This window comes from Larimichthys crocea, chromosome XXIV (genome assembly GCF_000972845.2).
Source record: "Larimichthys crocea isolate SSNF chromosome XXIV, L_crocea_2.0, whole genome shotgun sequence".
Lineage (NCBI taxonomy): Eukaryota > Metazoa > Chordata > Actinopteri > Sciaenidae > Larimichthys > Larimichthys crocea.
This window is the reverse complement of record NC_040034.1, coordinates 16152258-16179961: the sequence shown is the minus strand read 5'-3', so window position 1 is coordinate 16179961 and position 27704 is coordinate 16152258. Positions and strand designations below refer to the sequence as shown.

The window sequence follows — 27704 nt, the reverse complement described above, 5'->3', positions numbered from 1 at the left end:
CTGAAAGCTAATTATCAGTTAGCAGGCTGGACTGTTTGTCAAATTTGTCTGTCACAGTTGATTCCATTGAAGTTTATTCGGCTGAAGATAGACCTTTATTCAGTCCTGAGTGGTCACAGCTTGATTATTCCATTAAATATATCTTCCTGATGAGCACCTCTCTGGACATTTTTACTTTAACTGGTACACCTAAAATTAATTAAAGGATGCATTCCACTCAGATGTGCCTGTTGGCGGGCTCTGCAAATATGGATGCTGGTTCTCTAACTTGGCTTACTGACTGACCTAAACAGACTGAAGACATTATTAATAATAGTAGTTATACCTGCTATTAAAAGTGTTGTAGGGAGAAAAGCCTTCACTCAACACAGATATAGATGCAACACTAAGAGAATTTATTTTATTTTAGGTTAAGTTCTCCTCACCTTGAAAAAGAGACATTAATATCTTTTTATTTTTAGGAGTAAAGTCATGATATGCCCCATTCTGCTGCTTCCAATCAGGCAAAGTATGGTGCATGCCTGGTTTGTATCTGTAGACCTATGTAAAAAAATCTGTAGTTCATTGCCTAATAAAAAAAAACTCCAAGGCACACTCGTAATAGCTATGCTGTGTAATCAACACCTTGAAATGCCACACTTGTCAGGTGGATGGATTATCTGGGTATAGGATTTTCAACAAATCTGTGAACAAAATTTGAGAGAAATAAACCTTTTGTGTGCAAAGAAGTCTCACGAAACTCCTGAAAATGAGAAATGCATTTTCTGCCAAAGAAATCAGTGAATGAGGACTGAGATATATAATGAATACTAAGTGAATTATGGATTCATCCCCTGGTAATAGTGGAATGCATTTACTGCCACAAATGGGAGGGAAAAAATGAAGGTATGATTTATTTACATATAGTACTAACATGTACAGCATGTAAAATGTGCTTCTGTGGTATTTCTATGTCTTTGATGGTCAAATAGAAAAATGTACCACAGTTCTATTTGCACAGAAATATGAAAATTGTAATGCTAATGAATATCAATTCTCTCTCAACAGTCCAAAAGCTACATGTGTAGCAGCCATGGGAATGTACTGTGCTTCACTATAGATTTCGGATCAGGCTTCACCTGCTCAGAAGGAACTTCAAAGGTGAAGTATTACTGCGTTCACAGTTGCTGACAACATCCTGGTTCTTTGCTGTTGTTCCCTTAATCTCACAAGACTGCAGTTTTATAGACTGTATACTTTTTCTTATTTACTTAGGCTTCCATCGTAGTATTTCAAATAACTCTGAATTAGTCACAAACAAAGTAGAAAGATTGTGAGATTGTGACTAAATGTCAATCATTTTGCATGGTGGACTTTCCACAATAAAGTGGTGATTTATTGTATCTTTAGAGAATGGGCATTAAAGATACATTTTGAGATCATTTTGGCAGCCATGCTACAATTTGAGAGGGTAAATTTTATGTTCACTGAATCACTGCAAGAATGATATGGCCCTGATTTCCAAAGTAATAATGTTCTTTTATTCATATATGCAGGGATCTCTGTAGTCTGACTGTTGTGGAGAAATTGCTGAAGTCAAAGGCCAAAGATAACACCACAAATACTACACGCCCAGAATTAGTCAAAGAGAATGTTTTTACTCATGGAGGTGTTATTGTCAACATATTCTAGTCTGTAGACACAGATGTTTGTTTACACAGATTGGAACGTCAACGGCAAAATATCTATTATGACTAGGAAGGCAGCAATAGGTCTCTTCGACCCTGGCCACCACAGTGTTGAGATAGGCTGGCACAGAGTGAAAGCCAAACAATTAATACTGAGGACCTCAAGGCCCACACGTAACCTTGTGTAACCTAAGGATAGAAAATAACATAACACTGACATGGTATATAAATGAATGATTGAAATTCCTGTACTGCTAATACTTTTCTTTGTAGACTGTACTGTGGCGATATAAGTTCTCTCAACTTAAAGGCTCCTCGGATGATGGAAAAACCAGGGTAAAACTCCTTTTCAAGAATGCGGAAAGCAAGCAAATAGAAATGAAGGTAATGAATGTTTTCTTTTCGTCATCATTTTTCTTCATTTTCTTTTCTTCATTATATATACATATTTTGTTATTTAAAGGACCAGTGTGTGATTGAGGGGCATCTGTTGGCAGAATATGGCTGTCAAGTCACTCCAATGTGCAACTCCCCACTTGACAGGGAGGAGGCATCGACCCAGAGTCCACAATGGATTTTTTCAAAAGGTAGTATGGGCAGTTATCAGGCAGGTGAAAAACCTTTAAATAACAAACACAAAAGAAATGACCTTACTTGTGCCATTTGCCAATGCATACAGTAAATACACTCATAAATATTTCAAAACCCCAAAAGTGCATTTCCCAAGTGTATTTTATCGATATTTTATAGTTAAATACATTTTATCATAGCTCTTTTCTATTACATTCTAGAGCCTTTTTAACCATCTTTTTAAACCAATGAAAATACATTTTTTAAACTTTTAAATTATTCTTTTATCATTATTTCAAAGTGAAGCAAAATGTAGAAACTAATTCAAATAGAAAATAAACAGACATTTATACAAACTAAGCAGAAACTAGCCTCACCTATGACCGAGCAGCTCAGGTGAGCAAGAAACTAGCCTCACCTATGACCGAGCAGCTCAGGTGAGCACCAAACAAAGCATGAGCACGTTTAACAGCGGCATTTGGTGAGCTTAGGAAACTTCGGCTTCTTAACGGCTGCCTTTCTGGGGATTGTCGATGTCACTCTGTGACTTTTGCACACCGTTTTCGGTTCTTCTGGTTTGTAATTTCCACTTGTTTTTTTCGTCTCCTTTGTTTGTTGCACGCTTCTCTCTCCGTCACCTGTTGTGTGTGCCGCTTTAATATGCCAGGTGGGCAGCAAGTTGCATCGACCTCCGATTCCGCCAGTTTTCAGTGTCTTTTGGGTTTGACTTGACAATGGCAGAGACAAAGCAAAATGTATGTTTTCATTAATATACAATCACCTAAAAACCTTTGAAAGCCCTTTATATCTACAGAGGGAGTGGTTGCACCATGCAGAGTTCGCCATGTTGCTCCGCCATGTTTCTAATGTAACAGACAAACCAAACACTGGCTCTGGAATAGGTCCTTTCGCAAGTTTCGTGACCACCGTAGGTTCTCCTACATGATACATCAGTTTGTTGCAATCTGCAATCTCGACGCTGGATGCCACTAAATCGTACACAATGGTCACACACTGGTCCTTTTTAAGGTATAACCGTCATGTACTGATCGATGCGTGTCTCTCTTTCTTCTGTGTTCTAGGAACTAGAGTTTGCTAATCTAACAGCAGTCCTCCACTGTATACATTCTTTTATCGCTGCCAAAGTGGCCTCCATGGACCCTCTCTTTATGTGCAGTCAAAGCTTCCCTGGAAATTACATGAACAGTTAAGAAGACACATCCTCATCATCATGTGCACCTGTGGCAAATCAGCAGTATTTTATGCACAGAGCCAATTAATATGTATATCTTGTTCTTGCTATTTTTGTATGAACTACTGAAAAAATCCTTTGTAAGCGACTGTAGAGGTAGATAATGTATGACTTAATTGTGGAAGGAAGATGTTATTTAATTTTTGACAACTGAGGAAAAAACACAATTTGAAGTGATTCACGGTTCTTCCATTTCTTTGATATTTTTTCTCTCATGACATAATGGGCACTGATTCTAATCGGAGGTTATTTGTCTATTGTCACTTTTAAAGGCAGCACACATGATACCATATGGTGTGTAACTGCCATACATTCGACAACATGACGCAAATTGCCAAATATAGCAACTGCCACTGTGTTAAGCAGAAGATCTCAGCTGAAGTCCTATCTATGAAGAGTTATGATGCTGTACCTACATCCAGTGAGGAGGTACATTTTAACTGACAAAATAGATCTGATGCTGGCTTACTGTCACAGGGGGAATTCACATTTGCCACAGACCTTTGACAGGGATTTTCTTTTCTTCAAATCCACCATTGAACAGTAATGAAAAGGTAACCTTTCTCCTTTCCCACTTCTTTGGTTTACTAGATTTTTGTTGTTGTGTGTGTGATTGTGGGAAGGGGGTGACACAAACACCTTACAATATAATGTAGCCTAATAAGCCTCCAAATAACCCCTTAATTGAATGAACGCATCTCTGATATTTTCCCAACTAAAGCTAAACATGATCAGCTTCACAGGGTAGCATTTACTGCATTGCTACTTTATTGGCTGAGGTTTAATTGTATGATGTTTGTGTTAGTGTGTCCATCGTTTGTATCTAATAAAGGAAAAAGGCCTGAGTTTAAATCTATCTGGCCAATGAGGTCACAGTATTCAAAATATTGTTAACGACCCACTTTTGTCAACTCCCGTTTGAATACAGTGAATGTCTTCAGTTCCTTCATGTAATGATTTCTGTGTTAAAATGCATATTTGCTGTCTTTTCAATAAATTGCTCATAAAGCACAACTCCCTGTCGTCGAGACATGTCACAGCTCCCTGTAGGAAAAGTGGTACTGCTCATCTCCTGCTCTATCTCTGTAACCTTTTTGCTGCTGAACAGAAAATCTCAGTTGACATTAATTTACAAAGGACTTATGTTCACTTGAGATTGTCTGATTTTAATGCCAGAAGTTATGTGTTGTTTGGTGTAAAATGAGCTGAACTGCAGCGTAACACTTATTCAGTAACAGGCTTATTTCATCCAGATGATTTTATCATTACACTTGGTATGTAATGTTACCTTACACATTATTTTAAAGGAATCGTTTTTTGAAAAATAATCTTATTCACTTCCATGCTGAGAGTTAGTTTTACAGGGTTTACTTTATATTTCTTGCAGGGGCACAGTGATTTTCCGGAGTCTTGTTGGCACCATTAGGTTGTCAGGCAACTATATACTTAAAATTACTTCATTAAAACCAGATTTCTTCATTTTTACAATTTAGTCTTTGTATAAATTAAACTAGATGCTGATTCTGTTATTTCCAGTTTTTATGCATAGCTAAGTTAACATGGCTGCAGACTCATATTTAATGGACAGGTTCAAGGTATTGATCTTTCATGTTACTCTCAGCAAGAAACCGAATAAGTGCATTTCCTAAAATGTCAAACTCTTCCTTTGGCACATATTTCACATGGGTAACTAAAGCTGGAGTGGGGGTTCCTTTGATACAAGAAGTCAGCAGCTGCTTCTGGTCACTGAGTGGAGCCTCATCTGAAAAGCATATCACACACAGATCACAGAGATGTAGATGCTGCCACCCCCCCCTTCAGGTCCCACCTCAACATAGGCAGCCTGACACAGTGCACAGTGTTTCTTGTGCACCTTAAAGGACATAATCCCTCACTGGCTTCCCACTGGTAAGTGATGACAGGTTGCATTTGATATCCAGGCCACGCTGGAGGCATTCCTGCAGGAGATTGAACTCTGGCTTTCTCTGGTGATTTTTACACGACAAGCATCATTATCTCTGTCATATTTGCATATTGGGCAGAAATGGCAGACTCTGCCACCAGCAATGCAGATAAGTTTTATCAGGAAACAAGAACATTGGCTAAAATGTCACCAAGAAACCGTATCAGATAACACTGAAATTAAAAATGTGTCACATTTTGTACTCACAGGGAACAGGACAATATAATTCTGTATCATGTGAAATTAAATCAGTAATAATTTAAACAGTTGAACTCTGTGCTGTTGGCGGTGAGCATGAAGGTTATAAATTACGTAAGTTGTTATGCAAGGACTGATCATGACTGTCTGATGGGTTCTCACCTTTTTTCCTACTCAGGCTGTTCATTTTAGATTGTTGTGATGCACTGATGACACTGTTGTGGCAACCACACCATGATACTGAGATACTCTTATTTAAAAACTAAGGACAGGACAATGGTTGTCAGCTTTCATTTGATTTCGATATTGTAGGTACTTGCGTTGGCCTGCCTTGGGAACCTTCACCCTACTTGGTTGTTTATCCATTGTGTGGGCCAAAGTTTATTTATTTTACACAAGTATGTAACTGGGGACACAGGGTAATTTTGGAACAATCTATTGCTCATCATCCGATTGAACTTGTCATGATTCTATGTTTGACTCCATTTAAGAAATAAAAAAATAAAATAAAAATGTGTTGTCCAAGCATGTTTCTGATTTTTAAAAGGCACTTGGATGCCTCATGTTCCATGAAACATGAGAAATATGGTTGTAGCCAAGAGTCTTTTGACTTGGATTCAAAATTTGTCTTCTTCAAAGCCATCTTCTCAGTGTGAATCTGTGTTGTAATTTAATTTTCTGCCCAATTCTGGCCAACAATTTTTATAATTATGCTTATGACCAGAATGAAAAGGCTTCTTCAGGCTGTTTAAAAACTTTTTACTACTAACAAGAATAAGGAATGGGTTCTCAATGATAGCTACAGCCCTGTCTGGCAAATGTTGCATCTGTCATCCCACTCATTGCCTACCTTAACTGACCCAAAAGGGTTGAATTGTCTTTTGAAGCATATGTTATTTGAGATCAGTAAAACATAAGCTCACCAGTGAGTCATTACTACGATAAATGGCATGATTATATGGCTCATTGAGTATAATCTATCCTTTTTATATTGACACATTTATCGCATTTAATTCATATAGTGGCTTGTTTACATTTCTTTGTGCATTAAAAATACACTGTGAAATCTGTTATACATTATTTTAATTCTGTGCCGTGATGGTCATCTATTATTAAACAGAACTACAAGAAAAATGTAATTCACTGTCCCTCTTTAACTTGTAGCCTTGGTAAACTGAATATAATTTGTCACTAAGTTTGAGCTTTGGCAGTCACTACCTTGCAGAGATTTTTCAAAGACATTATTAGGCAAGAGGTGAAAAAAAGAGGCCAAGGAGTTTCTGCTTATTGCTGGTCCATTATTCTCAAATGCTACAAAATGATGTAACTTGGAAATCGGAAAAAGTCTTGGCAAACAAGCAACAGCAGTCAGAAGGACTGTCGCCTAAACTGATTTATGGACATTTATTGCGATATTTAAATAAGAACAGGCTACAGTGGCAGAAATTACCATAAAGTGGATTCAACACCTTCTGACACAGTGGAAAACTGCATTTGTATTGGGTTGCATTATATTGTACAAGTGTCCGTTTTTGTTTATCCTTTTTATGTTTAAATGATTGCGCTTGCATTTCATAATAGTCTGCCTGATACTACATTAAGAACAAAATATTCAGATACATGTCATACATACTGTATTTCTTCGGATGTCACTCACTTCATTCTCTACAAACTGAGATTTACTTGTTGAGAAGTTTTGGCTTAAACAGTTTTGCGTTGAAGCTAAACCAAGTAACCGTGACAAGAGTGCCCAGAAAGCTACAACTTAGATGATCTTTGGCCTGGTGCTAAACTCACTCTCTGCGGCTGCCACACACACACACGCACACAGCATCATAAAGTTGCATCAGCACCATGTCAAGCATGAATTTCAAGTACACTGCTCAACTATCAATGGGCCGTGACTCTCACAGTTGACTCCACTGGTGGCATTGGACCCTGAATGTTAACTGAAGTATTTGTGAGGAGGAGAAGTTTCTAGGGCAACTTTAGGACCGCTGCCGTGGCCTTTCACACTGTTAGTAATCCCTACAGTCTGCATCTAAAAGTTTAAAAAATAGTTTTGGGAGAACGGAGTCACAGTGAAGGAGGCAGGACCCATGAGCCCTCTAAAAGACCACAATGGCTGCTGCTGATTCTGTCTTTTGTTTTAATAATTATGTCCTTGGTTTCAGAATTAGGTTATTATTAACCCTGACAAACTGTCATATTCATTGCATTTACAGTATGGTCTGGGTCACTGGTCTTTTTGACCAATAAAAAAATGTTTTGTTACATCATGTATGTCAGATTGATAGAAGGATAGCTTTGCATAAATAATATCGAGTGTCGGTTCAAGGATAAACAATAAGCTCTGAACAAGATCTCTGAACCAAGTCAGACTGATGCACATGTCAGTATCAGAAGGCCATTAATCTGAATTTGTCATGATTTTGAGTTTCTTGTTTATCATTTCATTGTTTTATGTTGAAAAGGTTTTTTTAGGATCTTTATTTCCTGTCCTTTTTTTAGTTCTGTAGTCCTGTGTTCCTTTTTGTTTACCTTACCCATCATGTCTGCATTTGGGTTCACTTTCTCGAACTAAACCCTGAGCTCACAACCATTCACAGATTATTGTGTAAGCATAGATTTGCATGCATCTGGTGCTCATTAGTGTTTAAGGTTTAATTTGTAGGCTAGTTTCTGAGTATTTTATTTCTATCCTAATGAAAATTGATTTTTGGACATACATGTGGCTCTTCTTCAAGAAATAGTGAGGCCTGTTCAGCATTTAACAGTGAACGTTTGCATCAATAATCAATTCATTCCAGTGGATTCGCTCCTCTGTGACCCAAATCCAGACAATGTTAATTGGAATTAAACCAGGAAATAAACTGTACAAAAGTTAACTAGTGTATTAATTGTTAGCCAGGTTACTTGAGCTTGTTCTTGTTTTCACTTTGGTAACCCTTAATGTTGTGAGAACAGCCGTGAGAACGACATACCGGGGGGAGTAGCCTTAACAGTAAAATTAGATATTTACAACTTCAATCTTAAAAATGTAATGTAAAGGAGGTTAAAGTAAATCATGATTTCAATTTTTTCCAACATGCCAGTAAAAGGAACAAAGGGCACAAACCTGCAGTAATATACTTTGATATGTCATACGACAGAGCAACTTTATGTTGAACAAATTGGTTTTCATTTCTCAAAATATGAGGAATCGAAAATGTCTACATGGCATCAATGATAAAAGACGAATAAAATAATGTACTGTGTTTGTATTATGTCATGTTCTTCTCTGGGCTCCAAGGGGCTGATAAGGAAAACCAGTCAACTGAGGAGAGAAACACAGAATCTCTTGAGTTACTCTAGTGTGAGCTGGTTCACTTAACCATTGCTTCCTGCTCTCTTTGGATATATAAGGACAGGTTTGTTGATATAGGTCTTTATTGTTAACGTGAATGTTCGACTCTTCTAACTTCTTCTAACTTTGCCGAAAAAATGTCTGGTTATTTCAGGGAAACGGTCCTCGTTATGCTGCTCTGCATTCCACGTTTTTTAACTGATGAATCCACACATTTAAACTGTAAGTAAATCTATTTTAATGGCTCTTGCTGAAATCTATTTTCAACTAAAATGCTTGATAATTTTAGATCATTTAAGTATCAGTAGGAGTGATTGTAAAAAATTTTAAAAAAAGACACAAATATGGTTTAAAAAGTAATTTGATTAAAATCATATTTGTTTTTAACTCACCTCGCATCTGTTAAAGAATTGAAAAAAGGAGATATAACCATGGAAATTTCAGCAGCAAATTCAAACTTCCTGTCTTATTAGCTGGGTAGACAGCATGTTTTTCTTTTTTAGTATATTTCTGTTTTGCTTTAAAGAAAGTCTGCAGATTTATGACTAGCTCTAACACAGTGATGTAGTAATGAAAACCCTGAATAGAAGGCTGTGGAAGCTTGCAATCTTGGGTTTTATAAGGTGTGCAAAGACAAAACTTGTGATTGTCAGTATTGTCTGCCAGGCAGACAGCCAGTGGTGGAAGAAATACTATAAATCCTGTTCTTAAGTAAAGGTAGTGAGACAACAATGTACAAGTAAGTCAGAAGTAAGTATTATCAGCAAAATGCACCTAAAGTACATATGCTGCAGAAAAATGTCCCTTGTGAGTGATCATATGACTTTATTAGTGCTAGTATTAAGTGCTGTAGTATTTCACTGTTGTGGCTGGTCAAGATGTAAGATGCTTTTCCAAGTAATTTCACTTTAGTTATTCAATTCAGTTTTATCTCAAGATGATTTTTACATTTGAGCAAACATGATTTATTAATTTCTTATTTTGTTACTCAAGTTTGTTATTCTTGATTTTGTTTTATTATTACACATGATTTTGATTTATTCATGATACATATAATCTTGATTCTTGTTTTTATGGCACATGATCTTGGTTTTGTTTTATTAAGTTGTTTTATATTGTTTATTATTCTTGCTATGCAACACACATACATATAATCTTGTTCTTGGTTGACTTCAACTTTGTTTATTCTTGCTACACACAAGTTTGATTTGTTTTATCCTTGTAACACATGACTGTGATATTCTTGTTACTCATCTTGTGATTTTGTTTTACATGACTTTGATTTACACATAATTTTGATTTTGTTTTATTCTATATATAATCAGTATAATGTAACCAACAATGCAGGGCATTGTGTGAAAAAGCCTTTCCGGGGGTCGTAAGGGAATTTTTCCCTAGTGTGTTTTCGCCCTTACTTGCATTGTTGTTGTGTTGAACTGTTAGTGGGGATTTGATATCCACAGAGGAGGTACAGTACTACGTTTGTGTGACGCTCAGAACACTGACTACGTGATAATAAGAAAGTACAGGATGGTGGGGTCAAGATCTGGTGATTTGACTATGTAACAGTGATGTAAGAATGGTTATAAAAGGTTGTGAAGAGGTGAATAAAGTTACATTCTGATTCGCAAGTAGCTGTCACCATGTTGTTATTTCATTCAGTTTTGGGGATTTTTCTCCACAACAGAACACGTTTCAAATACCTTTATATACAGCAAAGTAGCTTAATCCAGTTGTAGTCCCCTTCTAAAGGGTGACAGGATAAATATGAGGCGTCTTGAGATGATTATGGGAGAATAAGTGAGAAAACAGAGTTCTGATGCATTTTTGTTAATTTTTCTTTTCTTTTTGGAAACCACCAAAAAGTCACCCTTTGGTGGAAATGCTAACACACAGACATGTGATATTGTATCTTCCAGCCACATCCATCAGAGAATTGCTTATCTCCTCACATCAAGAAAGCCTTCAAATTGTACATGAAGCCTTTCTCCACTCCAGACGAGGGTAATAAACTATCAGATAACTTATCAAATTTGCTCTGTCTCTGTTTTAACCAAAGCATTTTATGTCCAAGGAAGAACAGGTCACCTGAATCCTTTCATTTTATGTGTGCCCAGGCGAAGCACACCCTTGTCTTCCATGCGTGTGTTTACATTCCTACGGCAAACTGAGCCTGAGACCCTGGAGATTTCCCGAGCTGCAGAGGTTTTTCAAACAACTCTGCAAGTCCTAAAGAACAGAGTAAGGCAGAGACATAAAAGGGATGTCACGGCATCAGGTAGAATTGCTTTCTTCTTTAAATCCAGAGGGAATCAACTTTTTTTTTTAAAAACAACTTTTAAAGGCATTTGGACACTAAGCAGCTGAAACACATCCAACATTTCTAATTGTTCCACTGTCTTACCATCTCCCAAAACACTGGATAATTTAAAACATGGACACCAATCAATCACTAAAGTCTCATTAAATGAACGAAAAATGAAAGTTTTCAATTATAGCGTGTATCCTCTCAGATTTGATCTCAAAGTGTGGCACAATCAAACTCTGTACTTGTAAATTCCTTAATTTCTCTTGCGCTAACTTTACTATGTCACTGTGCTAGAATTGTTGTTGTGGGAGCACGTGGAGCTGATTGCAGAGTTGTCTCAATGTCTTCCTGCATCACATCCATCCATCTGTCAGCACAGTCATCTCAACAAGTACCGCACCATAACTGGTCTCTGCAATAACAGGTAGGTAACTGACTCCTAACCTTTTGAATGAAAATGAAAGAACCAAGACATATAGCAGACACATGGCACTATTTTAATCATACATGCACAACAATCTGCAGATGTATTTTGGTACATGTATGTGCAGATATGCAAAGTGTAAAAGGGCTGAATGAAGTGAATATAAATATGAAGAGCACGATGATTCATAAATGCTCTCAGCTGGTCACATCACTGGTTTTACTGCTCTGAAACAGCTGTGCCAATCACAGTGACACATGATGACAACAGCTCTTCATGGATGGTGCAGAGAAACACAATGTGAACACAGACCCAAATCTACAGATGGTGTGGGTTTTTATTTAATTTGTACAATGATGATAGAAATAAATACATTATGCTGATGAAGCCATTCATATGAATGTTTTAACTCTATATCTCACTGCTACATCTCACATCATGAATGTTCATATCATTATGTAGTTAAGCATTTCATGAACAAAAACTGAAAAGAAAGTTAGGAAAGAGACAAAGGTGAAGCTTGTCACAAAGTATAAAGCAGCTGTGGATAACAGATACTGTAAGAATGACTCATATTCATTTATAAATAAATGAAGACTGGTTACCAATGTCACTGTCACATTCTGCCTCTCAGTACTTACTTTCAGCGACATTCCCCCTTCCTGAAAACAGATTCATTGTCATTCTCTTGCTGTCCACTAAATGCCCTCTGGCGTTTAAGCTGTACCACTAACCTCACTTCTACACCCAGCCACTCCCCCCTGCCCTGCAGTAACCCCTTCCACTCCAGTCCCAGTAGCCAGATCTTGCCCACTCACTCACCTGCTTCCCATTTCATCCCTAATCAGCCCAGTACCAGTTCATTTGCACTCCAAGTACTCTGTGAGATTGTCAAAGTGGCTCTAGCCTCTTTCTCCAGTTCCTCTGTTGACTATTTGACTCCAGTCTAGATCTTTTGGTTCTTTGAAGCTGTTTTAAAAGGAACTTGGAATTTCTGTCAGAGCCACAAAACTGCAAAAGCCCAGACTTATTGCCAGTTAGCTGCATGGGTCATGATGAAGATGATTTCATCTTCAGATCGCATGGTGGGAATTTTTGAGTAAATAATAATTAGAATACTGAGATAACTTCTGTCATAATTTAGTGCTATATAAATAAATGGAACTGAATTTAATATAAAAAGTCTTGACAGTTTTTAACACAACCTAACACAACATGTAGGAATGTCAATATGTCAAAGTGCTGAACTTGTAGTTTTATTATCCATTTCAAAATCCTTCCTACAATTCGTGTGTGGCACTAAAACAGCTTCAGATTCATATTATCTTTTCATTGCATTGTGGGTAACGTATGCACCATATTTTGGCCAGAAAGAAGAAAGTCTAAAATAAAAATGACACATGATAAAGTGTCCTGTAGGTAAATGCATCACGATTTTCTGCCCACTACATACAGCTGATGCCCTTTTGATTTTTTTCTACCCCTGTCCCTGAGACAGCCTGAGTCCACCACTGCAGACTCTGGCATCTTCATTTCAGTAAATGGTTGAATGAAAAAACTCACATCAGTCTCTGCACATCATGTAGATTTCCCAAGGAAGAAGGACCCCATCCCCACCCCCACCCCTCTGCCCCTTATATGTTCATAACAGCAAATAAACACATGCATGAACTGACTACACCCTGAATCAAGCCTGGATCAGTCAATGACAGTGTACTGTATAAGAATATTTAGAAAACCCCTCAATTAACTAACGTAAAATATAGCATTCTAAACTCTTGACGACCTTTGGTAAACAAACAATTGATTTTGCGTTTAGTGATGGCTGTTTTGCACTGCAGTATTTTTGGACACGCTTCATGATTCTTTTTTGTCAGGCAAAATCCTCTCTGGGGAGCAGCCAACACTCCCTTGGTCAGATGGCTTCCAGCTGAATACGAAGACAGAGAGAGAGAACCCAAGGGTTGGAACCGAGGACGGCTCCATAATGGATTCCAGCTTCCCTCGGTAATCTACAAAATCCTGGTCTGACCGACACAAAAGTCTTGGTGGTGAAATTAGAATTGAAGCGAGCTCACCCTGCCAACCCAAGTTAATGTAGCTCTCCATTTATTTTTCTAACCTGTTTTACAGCAGATAAAGTCCACAGCAATTGAGGAACAGCAGAAGTATGTGCAAGATGACAGATGACAATTTGAATATTGTGGCTTTAAAATACTCTATTCCCATAGCTTGAAAGAAATTGGTTTCCAGTCATGTGGATAAACATTATTTCTTTTAAACAGCAGATGAAACTGCTGATATTTGCATTGACTTTCAGTTTTAATTTATACACTCATTACACAGAGTGTGTTTCTTTAGTGGAACAACTCATTAAATATGCATCAGTTGTATTCAGCCTGCAGTTTACCTCCATATATAAGAGTTATAAAAAGGGGTCAAGTAAATAATATCTTGGATACTTAATGCACTGCATGACACATGAACTGAATCAGTTCCCAAACTCATTTTTATTGGGAAAATTGGGATATAAAAAGAAGCAAGCTTGCCAAAACATATCATATCCCTTTTGCTGCACTTAGGCCATTTATCTATTTATGCCATACTATAACTTAATGAATAAAAGAATGAAGCTCACACAAACAACAAAGCTATGATCTATGATGACTGCAACATGATAGGCCTTCCCGAGATGATGCGTTCATTTCTGTTAATGATGGGATAATAAACACACTGACTGATAAATGACAAGTCACTGCATAGATGGCTAGGGGAAAATACAATTGCACAGTTTAAAAGGTAGTATTAATTGTCATCCGATAACAAAAAATCCTTCTGTGCCAACAGCCCCGGGAAGTCAGCAAGAAAATACTGAGGACTTCTTCTAAAGGGAATGATGACGTCTATTCACAGCTGTTGGTGGAGTGGGGCCAGTACATTGACCATGACATAACTTTTACTCCTCAAAGCTCCGGCAGTGCAGCTTTTTGGACTGGCGTTGACTGCTTGACTACATGTGAATATATGCATCCATGCTTTCCCATTGAGGTAAACTCAACGCATGACAATCTTTACACATTTTGCTTACCTGTAATGAATTGTCCTTGCTACAATCCTGAAACCTATTTTAAAGGAAAGTTGCACATTTTGGAAAGTACGCCTCCCAATTTGCTTTCTTTTCAAGATCAACACCACACTCATATCTGTCTATTGAAAATGAAGATGGTGCCAGCAGCCATTTAGCTTAGATTAGCATAAAAACTGACTTCCACGACCATCTGACTTTTCACACAACCAGTAGAGACTCCAGGGATTTACTGCTCTTGACCAAGCATATAACATCCTCTATTAAACCACTGTTAATTTTGCACTTTGGTTAGGTTAAACAAACCATATATAATTAGTTAATTTGTGAGCTTCAGGGCTGCTGGTAGGAGAATTTTGTTTGCTTTGGACAATCTAAGTTAAGCTAACAATCTGCTGATTCAAGCCTAATATTGAAGGGACAGATGTGATAGTGGAGTCAATATTTGTATCGCACATCTTTCCCGATATGTCAAACAATACACTGATATATCAAAAGTAGTTTAAGTACTAGTAAGCTATTGAAGCACATTCTAATAAATACATTTGTCTTCTCCACAGACAGGTGATATTATCTCTGGTGCACAAGGCTGCATGCCTTTTTTTCGCTCCTTACCAGCCTGCTTTGTAAATTCTGGGTCTGATATTGAACAAGCTCTGCAGCGACAACAATTGAATGCAATCACGTCATTCATGGATGCTTCAGTTGTGTATGGCCACAATCCAAAAATGGGAAGCTTCCTCCGTGACCTCTCTGGCCTTAATGGGAAACTTGCCATCAATGAACAATTCACAGATCCCAAAGGAAGACCCTACCTTCCCTTTGTAGCCACTCTGCCATCAGCCTGCCTCCAGGATCCACAGGGGCAGAGAGTGGAGTGTTTCAGTGCTGGAGACAGTCGGGTCAATGAGGGTCTGCCCCTTTCCGCTTTGCATACACTGTGGCTTAGGGAACACAATCGGATTGCAGAGGCATTGAAACACATTAATGGTCACTGGAGCCCAGAGACTATATACCAAGAAACTCGCAAAATTATTGGAGCTCTGCACCAGGTATGTATGTATGACAGAATAAATACCTGTTTAAGCTGATTGAACTATTCCTACACTTGTTTTGTTTTGGATGACTAGAAAGCCCCAAATATACACATTTAAGAAATCAGTGAATTGATTATCAGAATTGTTGCTGATTATTTTTCTGTCAATCAATTAATCAACCAATTCTTTCAGCGTTCAGATTTTAACAGTTCAGTAAGTAGTGCTAGAAATATTTATACTGTTTATTAATTTGAAATAATAGGTAATGTTTTCTGCTTTGCATAGTAGCCACTGCTTTGCTATTTCAATATAGCGATGCCAAAAAACTAAATGTTATACCTTTTTACCTGTTAACATCTGCAACATCAAACATTCATCTATCTTCATCAGAACCCCACAGAGATCTTAAATTAGTTTTTTGATCAGCCTCCATTTTTTTTGTTTTTACAAAACAGCAGCTGGTCTGTACTTTAATTCTTCCTCATGTTTGACGTGAGTGCTCTTAATGTTTTTAAACAGTGAACTTAAAATCCACATACATAATTCAGCCACTCCAAAAAAATTCCAGAAAATATCGCCTGAGATTGTCAAAATCTGTGTTTGTTTTTCAACCTGCTTCCCCTATACAGCAGTCCTATTCTTAGGGCTAGTGAATCAATAATGTGGTCATGTACTCATGTTCTATATATTGCTGCAACCAGCCATAGCAGCCTCAAGTAGTTTCCTGTGGCAACCACTGACAGGTTGGTGGACGAACGTCTCCTTGAGTGGCATCACAGTCACTCCATGTTTGTCATTAGTGAGTTCTCATTAAAATGATCCACCATTAGAAAAACATTTTAAAAGGCAGTAAGACCAAATAGGAAAGTAGAGTAGGAGAAATCAAAGTGAAGAGTTTCTTTGGTCCTTTGAGGGTAGGAATAGAGATTCAAAGGGATGTGGATAAAGTCTGGGATACAGGTCATGGACAATTTGTACCCCACAATCTGGGAGTAGTGTTGCTGGTACTGTACAGTAGATTCTGCTGGTTAGGGCAGGAGACATAGCTCTATGATGAAAATAAAGGCCAATTTCATTCACAGCTATAAAGTTTTAAGTTAACTAATCTAGCATTTTTGAATATGATGATTTGTATCATCTGCAGATGTCAGGAGTGTGAGCATCTTGCAATAACGTGTGGTTTTCATGTGTTGTTTACGAGATACTTCTTCCTTTATGAGGCGTGACTTAGGGTCATTAAAGTGTTAAAGTGCAGAGAAATAAACCTGGACTAGATGACTTTTGCAGAGATGAAAACAGATATATTGCATGTACTGCTGTGATTGTAAATTGCACAGCAAATATAGAGTACAGTACAGTTTTATAATTACACTGCTGACATCGAATTCATCAAGCTGGCTATTCATCTGGTTTGAATTCACCAAAACATTATATTATTATTGGAAGGGCCACAGACATTAAATTTGTCTGTTTTGTACATATTCATCTAAAAACGGTGCAGCTTAAATTTAAAAAGAAAATGCATGAGGCAGTTTTCAGTATTGGTTTTAGTACATTAACTCAGAGCAGTTTCTTTGTCTCAGTTACTTCATGTCATTTTGCCTGAGCTTCTGTCTGAATATTCATCATTTGTTACAAATAATCTAATCTGGGCCGCTTGGGGTGAATAATGCTGAATAACAAAGCTGGACATCAGTTATTTCCACAAATTCACATAACAAAAGCTGCAGACCATTAAAGTACAAGATAACACTTTTCACAAAATGAAAATTGCACAGTGCAGTATATCTGAAAAATGTTGAGAAGAAAAAATCTAACCACAACATCCATTTGGTAGATTTTAGTCATATCTCAAAATCTTAATCAGCAAATAATAAACATAAATTGGTTTAAGGGAAATGATTCATTGCTTCATGTGAAGTGGACCACTGACCCTGGTGCTAGGCTGCGAAGTTTCTAAAACATTTTTGAGCAGACGGAAAATAAGTCTGTAATCTCTCAGACTTTGGAGGCTGACATTTGACCACAGCAGCAGATTAACAAGTGCTATTTTCAGGTAACTCAGGGACAATGCCGGAGGAGAGAGATTTACAATATTAAAAAGAGCTGGGTCCAATGTGGAGGGGTTCTTTAAATCATTTGTGAGGATGAAGTATAAAAGGCAGGTAGAGGATTTACATACTGTAGCTACAACCATGACAAGCTTGGAAAATCCCTGTATTGGAAGTGGAGTGAAATGTGAGGCACTATCTGGTCTGACCAGCCTGCAAACCGACAGACTGTAACCAGACTGTAACTCTATCGATTTTTTTCATGAAAAAAAAAACTCAAAACTGAGATGAAGAATTACTGTAAAGCAGCAGTAAAGCTTGCTGCTTTTGTTTCTTAAGATTCATTCATGGACGAATTTAGAATTTAACAAAAGCTCAGTGCTCAGTGATTAGTACAGACAAGGAAGCTTCACTGTAAGCCAAATAATATAATAGTAAATAGCCAACAAATACACTGCTGTTCAAAAATACACCTCATGCGACACTGTCTCATGTCTTAGTCATACATGACAGCACATGATCAATGTGACTTCCTATGACAAAAGATAAAAGAGATTTGGCAGACTCAGCTACAAGCTTAAGTGCTAAGGATGGAAAAAAACAATCAAAGCTGGTCAGGAGATTCCCTGAACCATAACTGCCATTTTATATTAAAAGCTACAGAAGACATTTTCAACTGTTTGCAAAGAGCTATTATTTTTGCAAGCACTTCTTGCCCCCATTTATCTTTTGGAACAAGTTCATGCTTTTTTAAATTTAAGTGACAATATATCAGATTGTAATTTTAGCTTTAATGAAAATCATGTTGTAAAGGAACATTATGCAAGAATTTGTATCTTTTGTGATTTGATGCCTTCACAGTGCAATTCACTTACAGTATACTTACATGCATATGATAACTCAAGTAAATCAAGCAAGTGCAACAACACAAGACGTAACAAGCCAGCTAATACTAATCCAAGAGCCAGAACACAAGGTTGGTGCCTGCTTGACTTTAATTTTAACCTTTACCAATGACTAAAATCTAATCTGACATTTGCAGCAGTCCAAATCTCCTGTGCTGGAGGTGTTGCACCAACACTCCCCTGGTACTCGGACTGAGCTCGTAGTCTGGGTGGAGCCAGCTAAGCTAAAATGACTGCTACCTGCACGAATGCTATAGTTAGCAGCAATTCATGGTTATTTTAGCAACAAGTAAAGCTATCTGTCCATAAGGAAACTCGGAGAGCAGTAGGGGGAAAATCAAAAACCATTTTCTCTATAAAAAATATGATTCAATTTTACACACATCAGTGAAATAGTTGGTGTTTGTGACTTAGTGCTGTAGTGTACTTATTGGGGAGATTTTATCTGTTTAACATTAAATTACATAGTGCAAGAAAAGATGTGAGGAGAATGAGCCGGGATACCATTCTCCCTATTACAGATCAATGTACCATTAAAATGATTTTTGTTGTTTTAAGGTAAAATAGTTGCATAATGTTGCTTTAAGACACAAATTGATGCTTAGTGTAACATACTGTAAAATATCTTTATTATCATTGAATTTGTTTGCCTGCATTGAGTTTGCTAGATATTCAGTCCCACCTGAGAGAGAAGAAAAAGCATCCAACTCTGGAGCACTTTCCAGCTTTCAGCTCATTGTTACGGTTTGTCGGTCCATATGGTTGAATCCCAACAGCTCTCACCAAGCCTCCATTTAAATCCTCAAGCAGCTGTTCCCAGCATACAACCTCACACAGGACAAATATAATGTAGGGAGTTGTTTTCATACAGCATTATTTTTGATAAGTCACTGTAAAAGCACTTCTTTATTGGATTTTGAGACGTTCTATGGCAGCACTGAACTGGTAGTGTGCAATTAGGCAGGGGTTGAAACTTAACTGTTTTGTATTTTAAGGTAGATGCCGGTAAATGTGTACCTGTTTACAGAATTAAATGTGAATGAATACTGAACCCCTACTTGTAATACCAATATTAGTAATACTAATAAATACAAAAAAAAAATCTAATCCCATTTAGCCCCATTAAAATATAGATATTTGGTGGAACAGTCACAAATTCAAACAGTAGCATCTGAAAACAACTCAACACCTTGTGCGGCAGGAGAGAGGGAGACAGGCAGGTGAAACTATTCATACTTTATCTTGCGGAAAAAACATATGGAAAGGTCAAAAGCCATTTCAATACAAAGTGAAAGCCCATCATTTCTAGAACCCGGGAAATAGAAATGGAAATGACTAACAACATCTGGTTTCATTCTGACTTGCATCTCCACTGTATTGCACAGGCGTCAATGCTTATTGAGTGGGTAGTGTAGGGAGACCATGTTATTGTGTTCTTTTTGTATTTTAAGTGAGTCATGACAAAGCAGGAGGATTACTGTAAAATGATTTTAGACCTGCTCTGTCTGAAGTATTTCAGTCCATTAACTAAAAGACGCTGAAGAGCATTGCAATCATGAGCTGAGCTGTCAAAAAGGGTAAATTCAGTAGACAAACTATAAGCATATACATTGTCACTGACATTGTGAAAGAAACTATATAAATTTGATTTTTCTTCATGCTAGAACAATTCAGTACTGCACTCCAATTGATTCTCGGGGGATGTGAAAAACAAATTTAAATAAGGAGGAGAGGCTAACTTTTAGCCTCTTGGATCCTACTATTCACATAATGCAACTGCATAATGTCTTGCATTAGGTGCTGCCAGCTTATTAAATACCTACATCTTTTAAATTCCACACAGCCTTTCTGTTATAACTTAACTTAACTTAATACTTAAGCCAAAACTGAGGTAACAATCTCATCAATCCTTTTTGTTCATTTTTCAAATGTTTTCATGGGCTAAGTAGTACTTATGATGAGTAAACTAAGTGTAAGAATTGGTGGATAGGCCCTTTAGAATGATTGATGGCTGATTATCAGTCCTGGGTTGTAACTGCAAGTCTCATGTTATTTATATATTGTAGTTAAAATTAGTTACCAGGTACCAGAAATACAGACGTGATAGAAATATAGATGGGATTTGTTGTCAAAAAGCTAAAATTTGTATACATACAATGCAAATTACTGTACTATAGGTATGGTAATTGAAGTATTGTATGCAAATAAACATCACAGATGTTAAAAAAGTTTTCAGATTTGCAACACAAATGACTGCAAATCATTTTTTGATGAATCACTAATGACTCCAAATGTGACAAGGGTGCACCGCATGTATCAAGGCTAAAGCCCTTACTGCAGCGATCCAACTTCAATTCCAGCATGGGTCCTTTGCCGCATGTCATCCTCCCTCTCTCGCCTGTATTTCCTGTCCATCACTACAGCTGTCACTATCTAATAAAGCAGAAAATACCCCAAAAGAATCTGAAAAAAAAAAGAAATGTGACATGGAGCCCTAGGCAAAATATTTGTAAGAAAAAAAACATTATTTATTATAAGGTAAAACTATACTATAGTATTACTATAGTATATATTACTATTCCAACTGAAATGTAGAGGAGTAGGTGTGAAAAGCAGCAATAAACAACAAAATTGTATTTCCTGTAAGCACAGAATTACAGTAAATGTACTTTTCCACCTGCATGGATGACTGTTCCCCCAACTTTAAGTCATAAGGAGAAAGACTGCTTGTCTCAGAAAGACGGACACTCGAGTCTGTTGACTGCTCCTCAAATGGGACCAGAATTATCTCCGGGACTGTGGCTCCAAACTGAATCAGTGTAAGCTATGTTTTCTGCACAGGTGACATGTTGTGGCTCAGCTACAGTTTGAGCAGAATGCTGTTTGCATGTCACAAATATATAATACACATCGAACTATATTTCTCTTAGTTGGTTGTTAGTTGGGACTGCTTTTGTTTGTCAAGGAATTAAGGTCTGCACTCGACTCAACTCCTTGGTCAAAATGCAGTCTGAGACTCAACTATTCAATGAGTCAATTTAACTAATGATGTTAGGTCTATGAAATCAGTTGGGCCTTTCAAAGAGATCATTACACTAAAGGCAGATGTGGCTAGATTAGTATAATCAAAGCAATTAATGTTCATTGTGTCTGGTTCTAAAGCTCTGTTTTGCATTGAAAACTGCATGACAACAAATGTGTGTGTGTGTGTGTGTGTGTGTGTGTGTGTGTGTGTGTGTGTGTGTGTGTGTGTGTTTGCCTATGTGCATAGCCTATGCATTTGTGTGATCTGTGTTAAGATTCAGGTGGTGAACTGAGGCCTTTATAAATAGTGATGAGGACAGATGGAATTCTCTGCGGTGAACTGTGTGGGAACAAATGTGCAATCATATGTCCAAGCTCACGATGTCAAAGAAATACTCATCTCACTTGAAAATCCTTTGGGGATCCATTTTAGATGAATACATATACAATCACAAGATGTTGTTAATAATTTCCAAGTAGGATATGTTGTAGTCATTTCTTAAGTTGGGTTTTTATTCAAACGCTTTATAGCATTCTTGTGATGCGCACAATCATGACTCATGAGTACCTAAGAGATTCCTTTTGCTTTTTGTGACTCACTCTCTCTTTTTTTATTCCCAGATAATAACCATGAGAGATTATCTTCCAAAAATTATTGGCCCAGAGTCTTTTGAACATTACATTGGACCCTATTGGGGATATGATCCAACTACGGACCCATCAGCTTCCAATGTGTTTGCCACTGCTGCATTCCGTTTCGGCCACGCTACCATCTCTCCGATCCTCCGGAGACTGAACGAGAGCTTTCAGGAACATGAGCACTTCCCCCATTTGAGACTCCACAACACTTTCTTCAGTCCATGGAGAATAGTCAAAGAAGGTCAGTACACTCATAAAGCCGCCTATTGAAACTGATAACGCATCCTGCAAGCACACTAAACACTATGAAAAGTGTGGAGGGAATGAAAAACTGCTCTATTTAGGTCAAAATCAGCAATGCCTGTTAGCGTATTAGTTAGATACAATTAGTAACTGTTGTAAGTTAGATACTAAATAGACATATTTTACTCTATACTATACTTTTGAAAGTATAAAAGCCTGCATTGTGACCATTAAGTTTATGCGTCATGCTAACTTTGCTGTAGTCATTCAGGAAACACATACATGCAGAAAACTAATATGTATTGCAGCAAGCAGTGCTAACGTTTGAAAGTTTTCCAAACAAGCCTGACGTGCCTGTCCAGGATTGTCCAAAAATTTAAGTTGCTTTACGAGAACTGTTTCATCTGTTTTTAAGTTTGTTGTTTAAGACAGCTACGAACAAGCAGATTTTTTGTGACAAACACAACTTTAACCCCATCTTTAAACTGGATATTGTATCAGTCATCAGGCATAGAGTGTAAGAGTTTTAAGGATTTTTCTTCTGCTGGTGCAGTTCCAGAATAATATAAATAACGCCATGTACTATCACATGTACATGTATTTTCTTCAATACTGACACCCCATCCATCAAAGGCATGACCCGTTCCTTCATTTGATCTTGCATTTGTTCTCTTAATAGCCACTCTCCTGCCGACTTTGCCTCCATCTTCACAGACCTTAGTATGGCTATCTCTACTCAGATCAGTAACAGTCTATTTAATAAGCTTTGTCTGTCAACCCTAGATGTCGTCGCTCCTTTTAAAAATAAATTAATTTATACTGTGAACTAATCTTCCTGGATGAACAATGACATACACTTTCTTAAAAGAGAGTCAGAATGGTTGAGCGTGGGTGGAAAAACACCAAATTGGAAGTTTAATTTGATCATATGAAGGAACTACTTTCTACTTTTTCTATGAAAGTGAAATTTTTCCGAGTTAATTGATTGCAATAAGTAAGTCCCTGAGCCCTGTTTCACACTATCAATAGACTGGTGAACCCTTCCTGCAATGGCCTTTTCAAATGATGAATGTCAAATGTTTCTGTTCCTTTGGGAATATGGTCAGTGACATAAGGTCAAAAATATTACCTTCTGGTGCTCCTGCATTGTTCCAACCTCTCTTCTTAAATATAAAGTTCTCTCTTTTCCCGAACAAGTCCTTCCTAAATCAATGAACCCCTTACTCTGTGGGACCAATATCCATCCTGAGAAATGTCTTGCTGGCTGTTTCCTTGATCCCATTCTTTCCACTGACATAAGCGCACAACCACAGGTGAAGGTTGGAGCATTTTAAGTCTGGCTGTCTCAGTTATGAAAGGATAGGTTAAAACTGCCACACACCTACACACAATTATCCTTCTATCTCTCTCTGTCTATGTCTATGTCTCTATTCTCTATCTCTGTGAATACATTGGTCATTATTAGCATTAAGGTCACATTTAAATGGATTAACCAACCTTAAACACCATGCCAGTTAAAATTTTTGTTGACCTTCCATGGAAGAAGTTTTTACCTTGCGTCAGTGATACACAAAGATGTGTCCAGTATGTACTGCTTTTATGAAACTATGTGTTATTATGATAAAGACTGTATTCATCCCCAACAGTCCACTCATCCTGTTTGCTCAAATGAAATTGTTTGGACCCCAGTGAGCTCAGTGGAAGCAGCAAATCCAAGCTTAAGAGTGATATACAAACCTGTTTTCTGAACGGCATAAAAAAAGCATACCATTCACAAAAAAAACTGTGCTCACCAACCCTATCCTATCTGTGTGAAATAAGGGATTACAGGGAAACTGGACTGGTGAAAAAAAGAACATGCCAATTGCAATTTTGTGACATCAACTCACACAACCCCTTCGTTTTATAGTCTAAATGTTCAGATATTAAATGCTAACAGGAAACTTATTATCTTGTTATGTGCACTCTGAGTATTTCTGTACCCGACAGAAAAAAAAAAGAAGCTGTATTTTGCTGTTTTTGTGTCTAGGTGGAATTGAACCAATCCTGAGAGGTATAATTGGAACTGCAGCACCAGCTGTTAGTGCAGACATGGTGTTGACAGAGGAGCTAACAGAGAAGTTGGTCGTCCTTAACGTGCCGCAGCACATGGACCTGGCTTCACTGAACCTGCAGAGAGGACGAGATCACGCTCTTCCAGGCAAGTATGCATACAGTTAAGCCTGTGAAATTACACTGACAAGCAACTAACAACGCCCTGTGGAGTTTAAAAAAACAGTTCACATGCTCCCACCTTTGTCAACACACTTAAGCCCATTCATTCATTCTTTACATACATTTACAATAACATAACATAACATCTGTCAAACAGTTCCAAACAAGGTGTCAATGTTGTAGTGGTAGTGTTCACTAATTTAAGTGGATAACATCCAGTCCTATCCAGCTATTTTTAAGTTTGCTGCCACACTAAGCTGGTTACAAACAGCTTGAGAGGATTTTTTTTTTTAGTTTTTTTTTCCACATTGGAGGTAAATAATGACATCAAATCCACAAAAAGTTCAGTTATCCCAGACAGTGAATTGACAATGAGCTGACAGTCACATCATAACATGTTTTCAATTACAGAACTACCAGAAATAATTAGGCTGACTTTGAAGACTATTAAGATTAATTTAGCTAACAGTAGTATAAAGAGAACTTCCCTAATTTTAGGCATCTAGGTATGTTCACAAGCACTGAAACTTGAGTCATATTGTACTGGAATTACTTTTCAGGATACAATGATTGGAGATCGTTCTGTGGACTGAAGAGCATTAAGACACTGGATGATTTCAAAGAGGTGGTGAGTGACTACAAGGTCGCTGAGAAGATATTCGAAATATACAAACATCCCAACAATATCGATGTGTGGCTTGGTGGGCTTGTTGAAAACTTGTTGCCGGGTGCAAGAACTGGTCCCCTCTTTGCTTGTCTAATTGGAAAGCAGATGAAAGCGCTTCGTGATGGTGATAGGTAAATTATATTTAATTATATTTAATTTACCAATCATTAAAATTAAACAGAATTATCTACCTTTGAGGACTTTATTTGTCAAAATAAACTGTTTTTAATTTTTAGGTTTTGGTGGGAGGCTGAAGGTATGTTCACCCAGCAACAGAAGACTGAGCTGCTGAAAGCGTCTCTGTCTCGGATCATCTGTGACAACAGTGACATAAAAGAAGTCCATCCTGATTCTTTTAGGTTCAGTAAATACCCATGTGGTTACATCTCTTGTGATCATATACCGTCAATTGATCTGGAAGCTTGGAGACAGGAGAAAAGCCAAGGTGGGCTTGAAAAACTGTTGTGCTAGTCCTGCTTCTAATATTTTAAAAGATCATACATGGTTATTTGAATTCTATTGTTCTGCAAAACACAAATATGAAAACCTTTTATCACCCAATTCCAGATTTAGAAAAGTGTGGCACCCCAAGAAAGATAAAGAATGGGGATTTTATTTTGTCCTCTACATCTGGCAAACTGGTTGCTCTGTACTCCTGTTACCATGGTTTCAAGTTAAGGGGTGCCTCTTCAATAGTTTGTGAGAGAAATCAATGGAGTGATCAACCCCCACAATGTACAGGTATGTCAACTATTTCTACCATGGATTTGTTGCATAACATTTGTTTGTAATGACTATGGCATGCTGTCTTTGTAGAGCAGTTCAGTTTGAAAGGGAGATTCCACAGTCAACTGGTAAACAGCATATCCTGACTGTATGGACTGCTGCATGTCGAAACATATACAATCATGTACAGACCTTGGAAGGATATGCTGGTAAACCACAGATGCGCCTCCACATATCTGTCCTTGGACATGCATTCAGTAGTATAGTGTTTTTTGTCTGACTGGAGCTTTACTGCTACCTGCTGGTACTAATGGAGAAAGGAAAATGTTTCAACATATATAAATATAACAATATAACAAATATATTGAGAATACAGGTCCTTTAGGATGGGAACCATTTGACAGTTTGTAAATGTCTTAGAGCAATTATCAAACTGTAATTTATTAACCCCGTCTAGTTATTCACTTTAATGCCTCACCTTTTTCACATATACAACAGGTTTTGAACAAGTTTGACCACCTTTGAAGCAGCTATTTATAAAATATAAAAATCTAAAATCTATACAATGTTGATAAGATCCATGCAGACAACTGGGTGTTCAGATTTGTGTTAATTCTTCGACTGTTCTCAGGTGTTTGTGGCAATGTGACTGGCTGATTCATTAATCAACATGGTGCTAAAAGAAATCCTGTTGTTTGTTTTTCAGTGAATCGTCAGTAATTATTGATGACGCTGCACATCAAGAAATGCTTCATAACCAAGCTCAGGGAAACATTCCTATCCTTGCTCTCTTTCTTAGTTTTCATGACTTTTATTGATTTTCTTTTTTTAAATTAAAAAAACTTTGTTTTCAAAAGTATTTCATTGTACCTGCTAATATTCTGTTTTACATTCAGCTGACTTATTCTCTCTCGTTCACTGCAGTACGTTGAATTTCGTGAAATAAAAATATATACACACTAAACTGTAAATCAAAGCACCTTTTGTCATGATTATAGTACAATGCTTTATTTAAAGACTTTCTCACCCCAGCTTTTACTGCTCTGAACATGACTATAGTATTCTTGATACAAGCTTCAGAAAACATCAAAACACCCCACACCAACTAATGAACAAATCACTGTGACACTGTGATAGTTCTCATATGAAAAAAATTTATATAATAGTTATACTTTGTTTACTTTAAAAAGGCTATTTCCAAAGAGTACAGCTACAACAAGAGCTGCTCGTTAACCTGTGACATTAAGGAAACGCCTTTCTTTTAAAAATCTGGCCAAATGAGTCATACATGTCTAACCTTACACAACTGACTTACTTGCCTGCCTTGCAGTGTAACCTTAGAGCCAGATTAGACTGTACATATGTATATTGAATGCTCATTCAGG

General features: G+C 37.4%; 2 protein-coding genes across 6 annotated transcripts in view; both read left to right on the top strand.

The window, feature by feature from the left end:
• sntg2 (syntrophin, gamma 2) overlaps positions 1 to 4515 on the top strand; it is a 93607-nt gene extending 89092 nt beyond the window's left edge. For 3 of the 5 annotated variants that reach the window (XM_027274698.1, XM_027274696.1, XM_027274697.1), the window contains 4 exons: positions 1048 to 1140; positions 1941 to 2051; positions 2165 to 2254; positions 3320 to 4515. In XM_027274698.1, the coding sequence (XP_027130499.1) occupies positions 1048 to 1140; positions 1941 to 2051; positions 2165 to 2254; positions 3320 to 3448 (423 nt within the window). In that variant the 3' untranslated portion in view covers positions 3449 to 4515. Of the gene's footprint in view, positions 1 to 1047; positions 1141 to 1940; positions 2052 to 2130; positions 2255 to 3319 lie in introns of all 5 variants that reach the window. The other 2 variants (XM_027274699.1, XM_027274700.1) reach the window with 2 other exon arrangements.
• A 6457-nt stretch (positions 4516 to 10972) lies between these two features.
• tpo (thyroid peroxidase) lies at positions 10973 to 27251 on the top strand. Its single transcript, XM_027275076.1, has 11 exons — positions 10973 to 11000; positions 11599 to 11728; positions 13606 to 13735; positions 14576 to 14776; positions 15374 to 15865; positions 22452 to 22710; positions 24742 to 24912; positions 25487 to 25724; positions 25830 to 26038; positions 26161 to 26334; positions 27026 to 27251. The coding sequence occupies exons 1-11, from the start codon at positions 10973 to 10975 to the stop codon at positions 27037 to 27039; spliced, it is 2046 nt and encodes a 681-aa protein (XP_027130877.1). The 3' UTR covers positions 27040 to 27251.
• Positions 27252 to 27704: the final 453 nt, after the last annotated feature.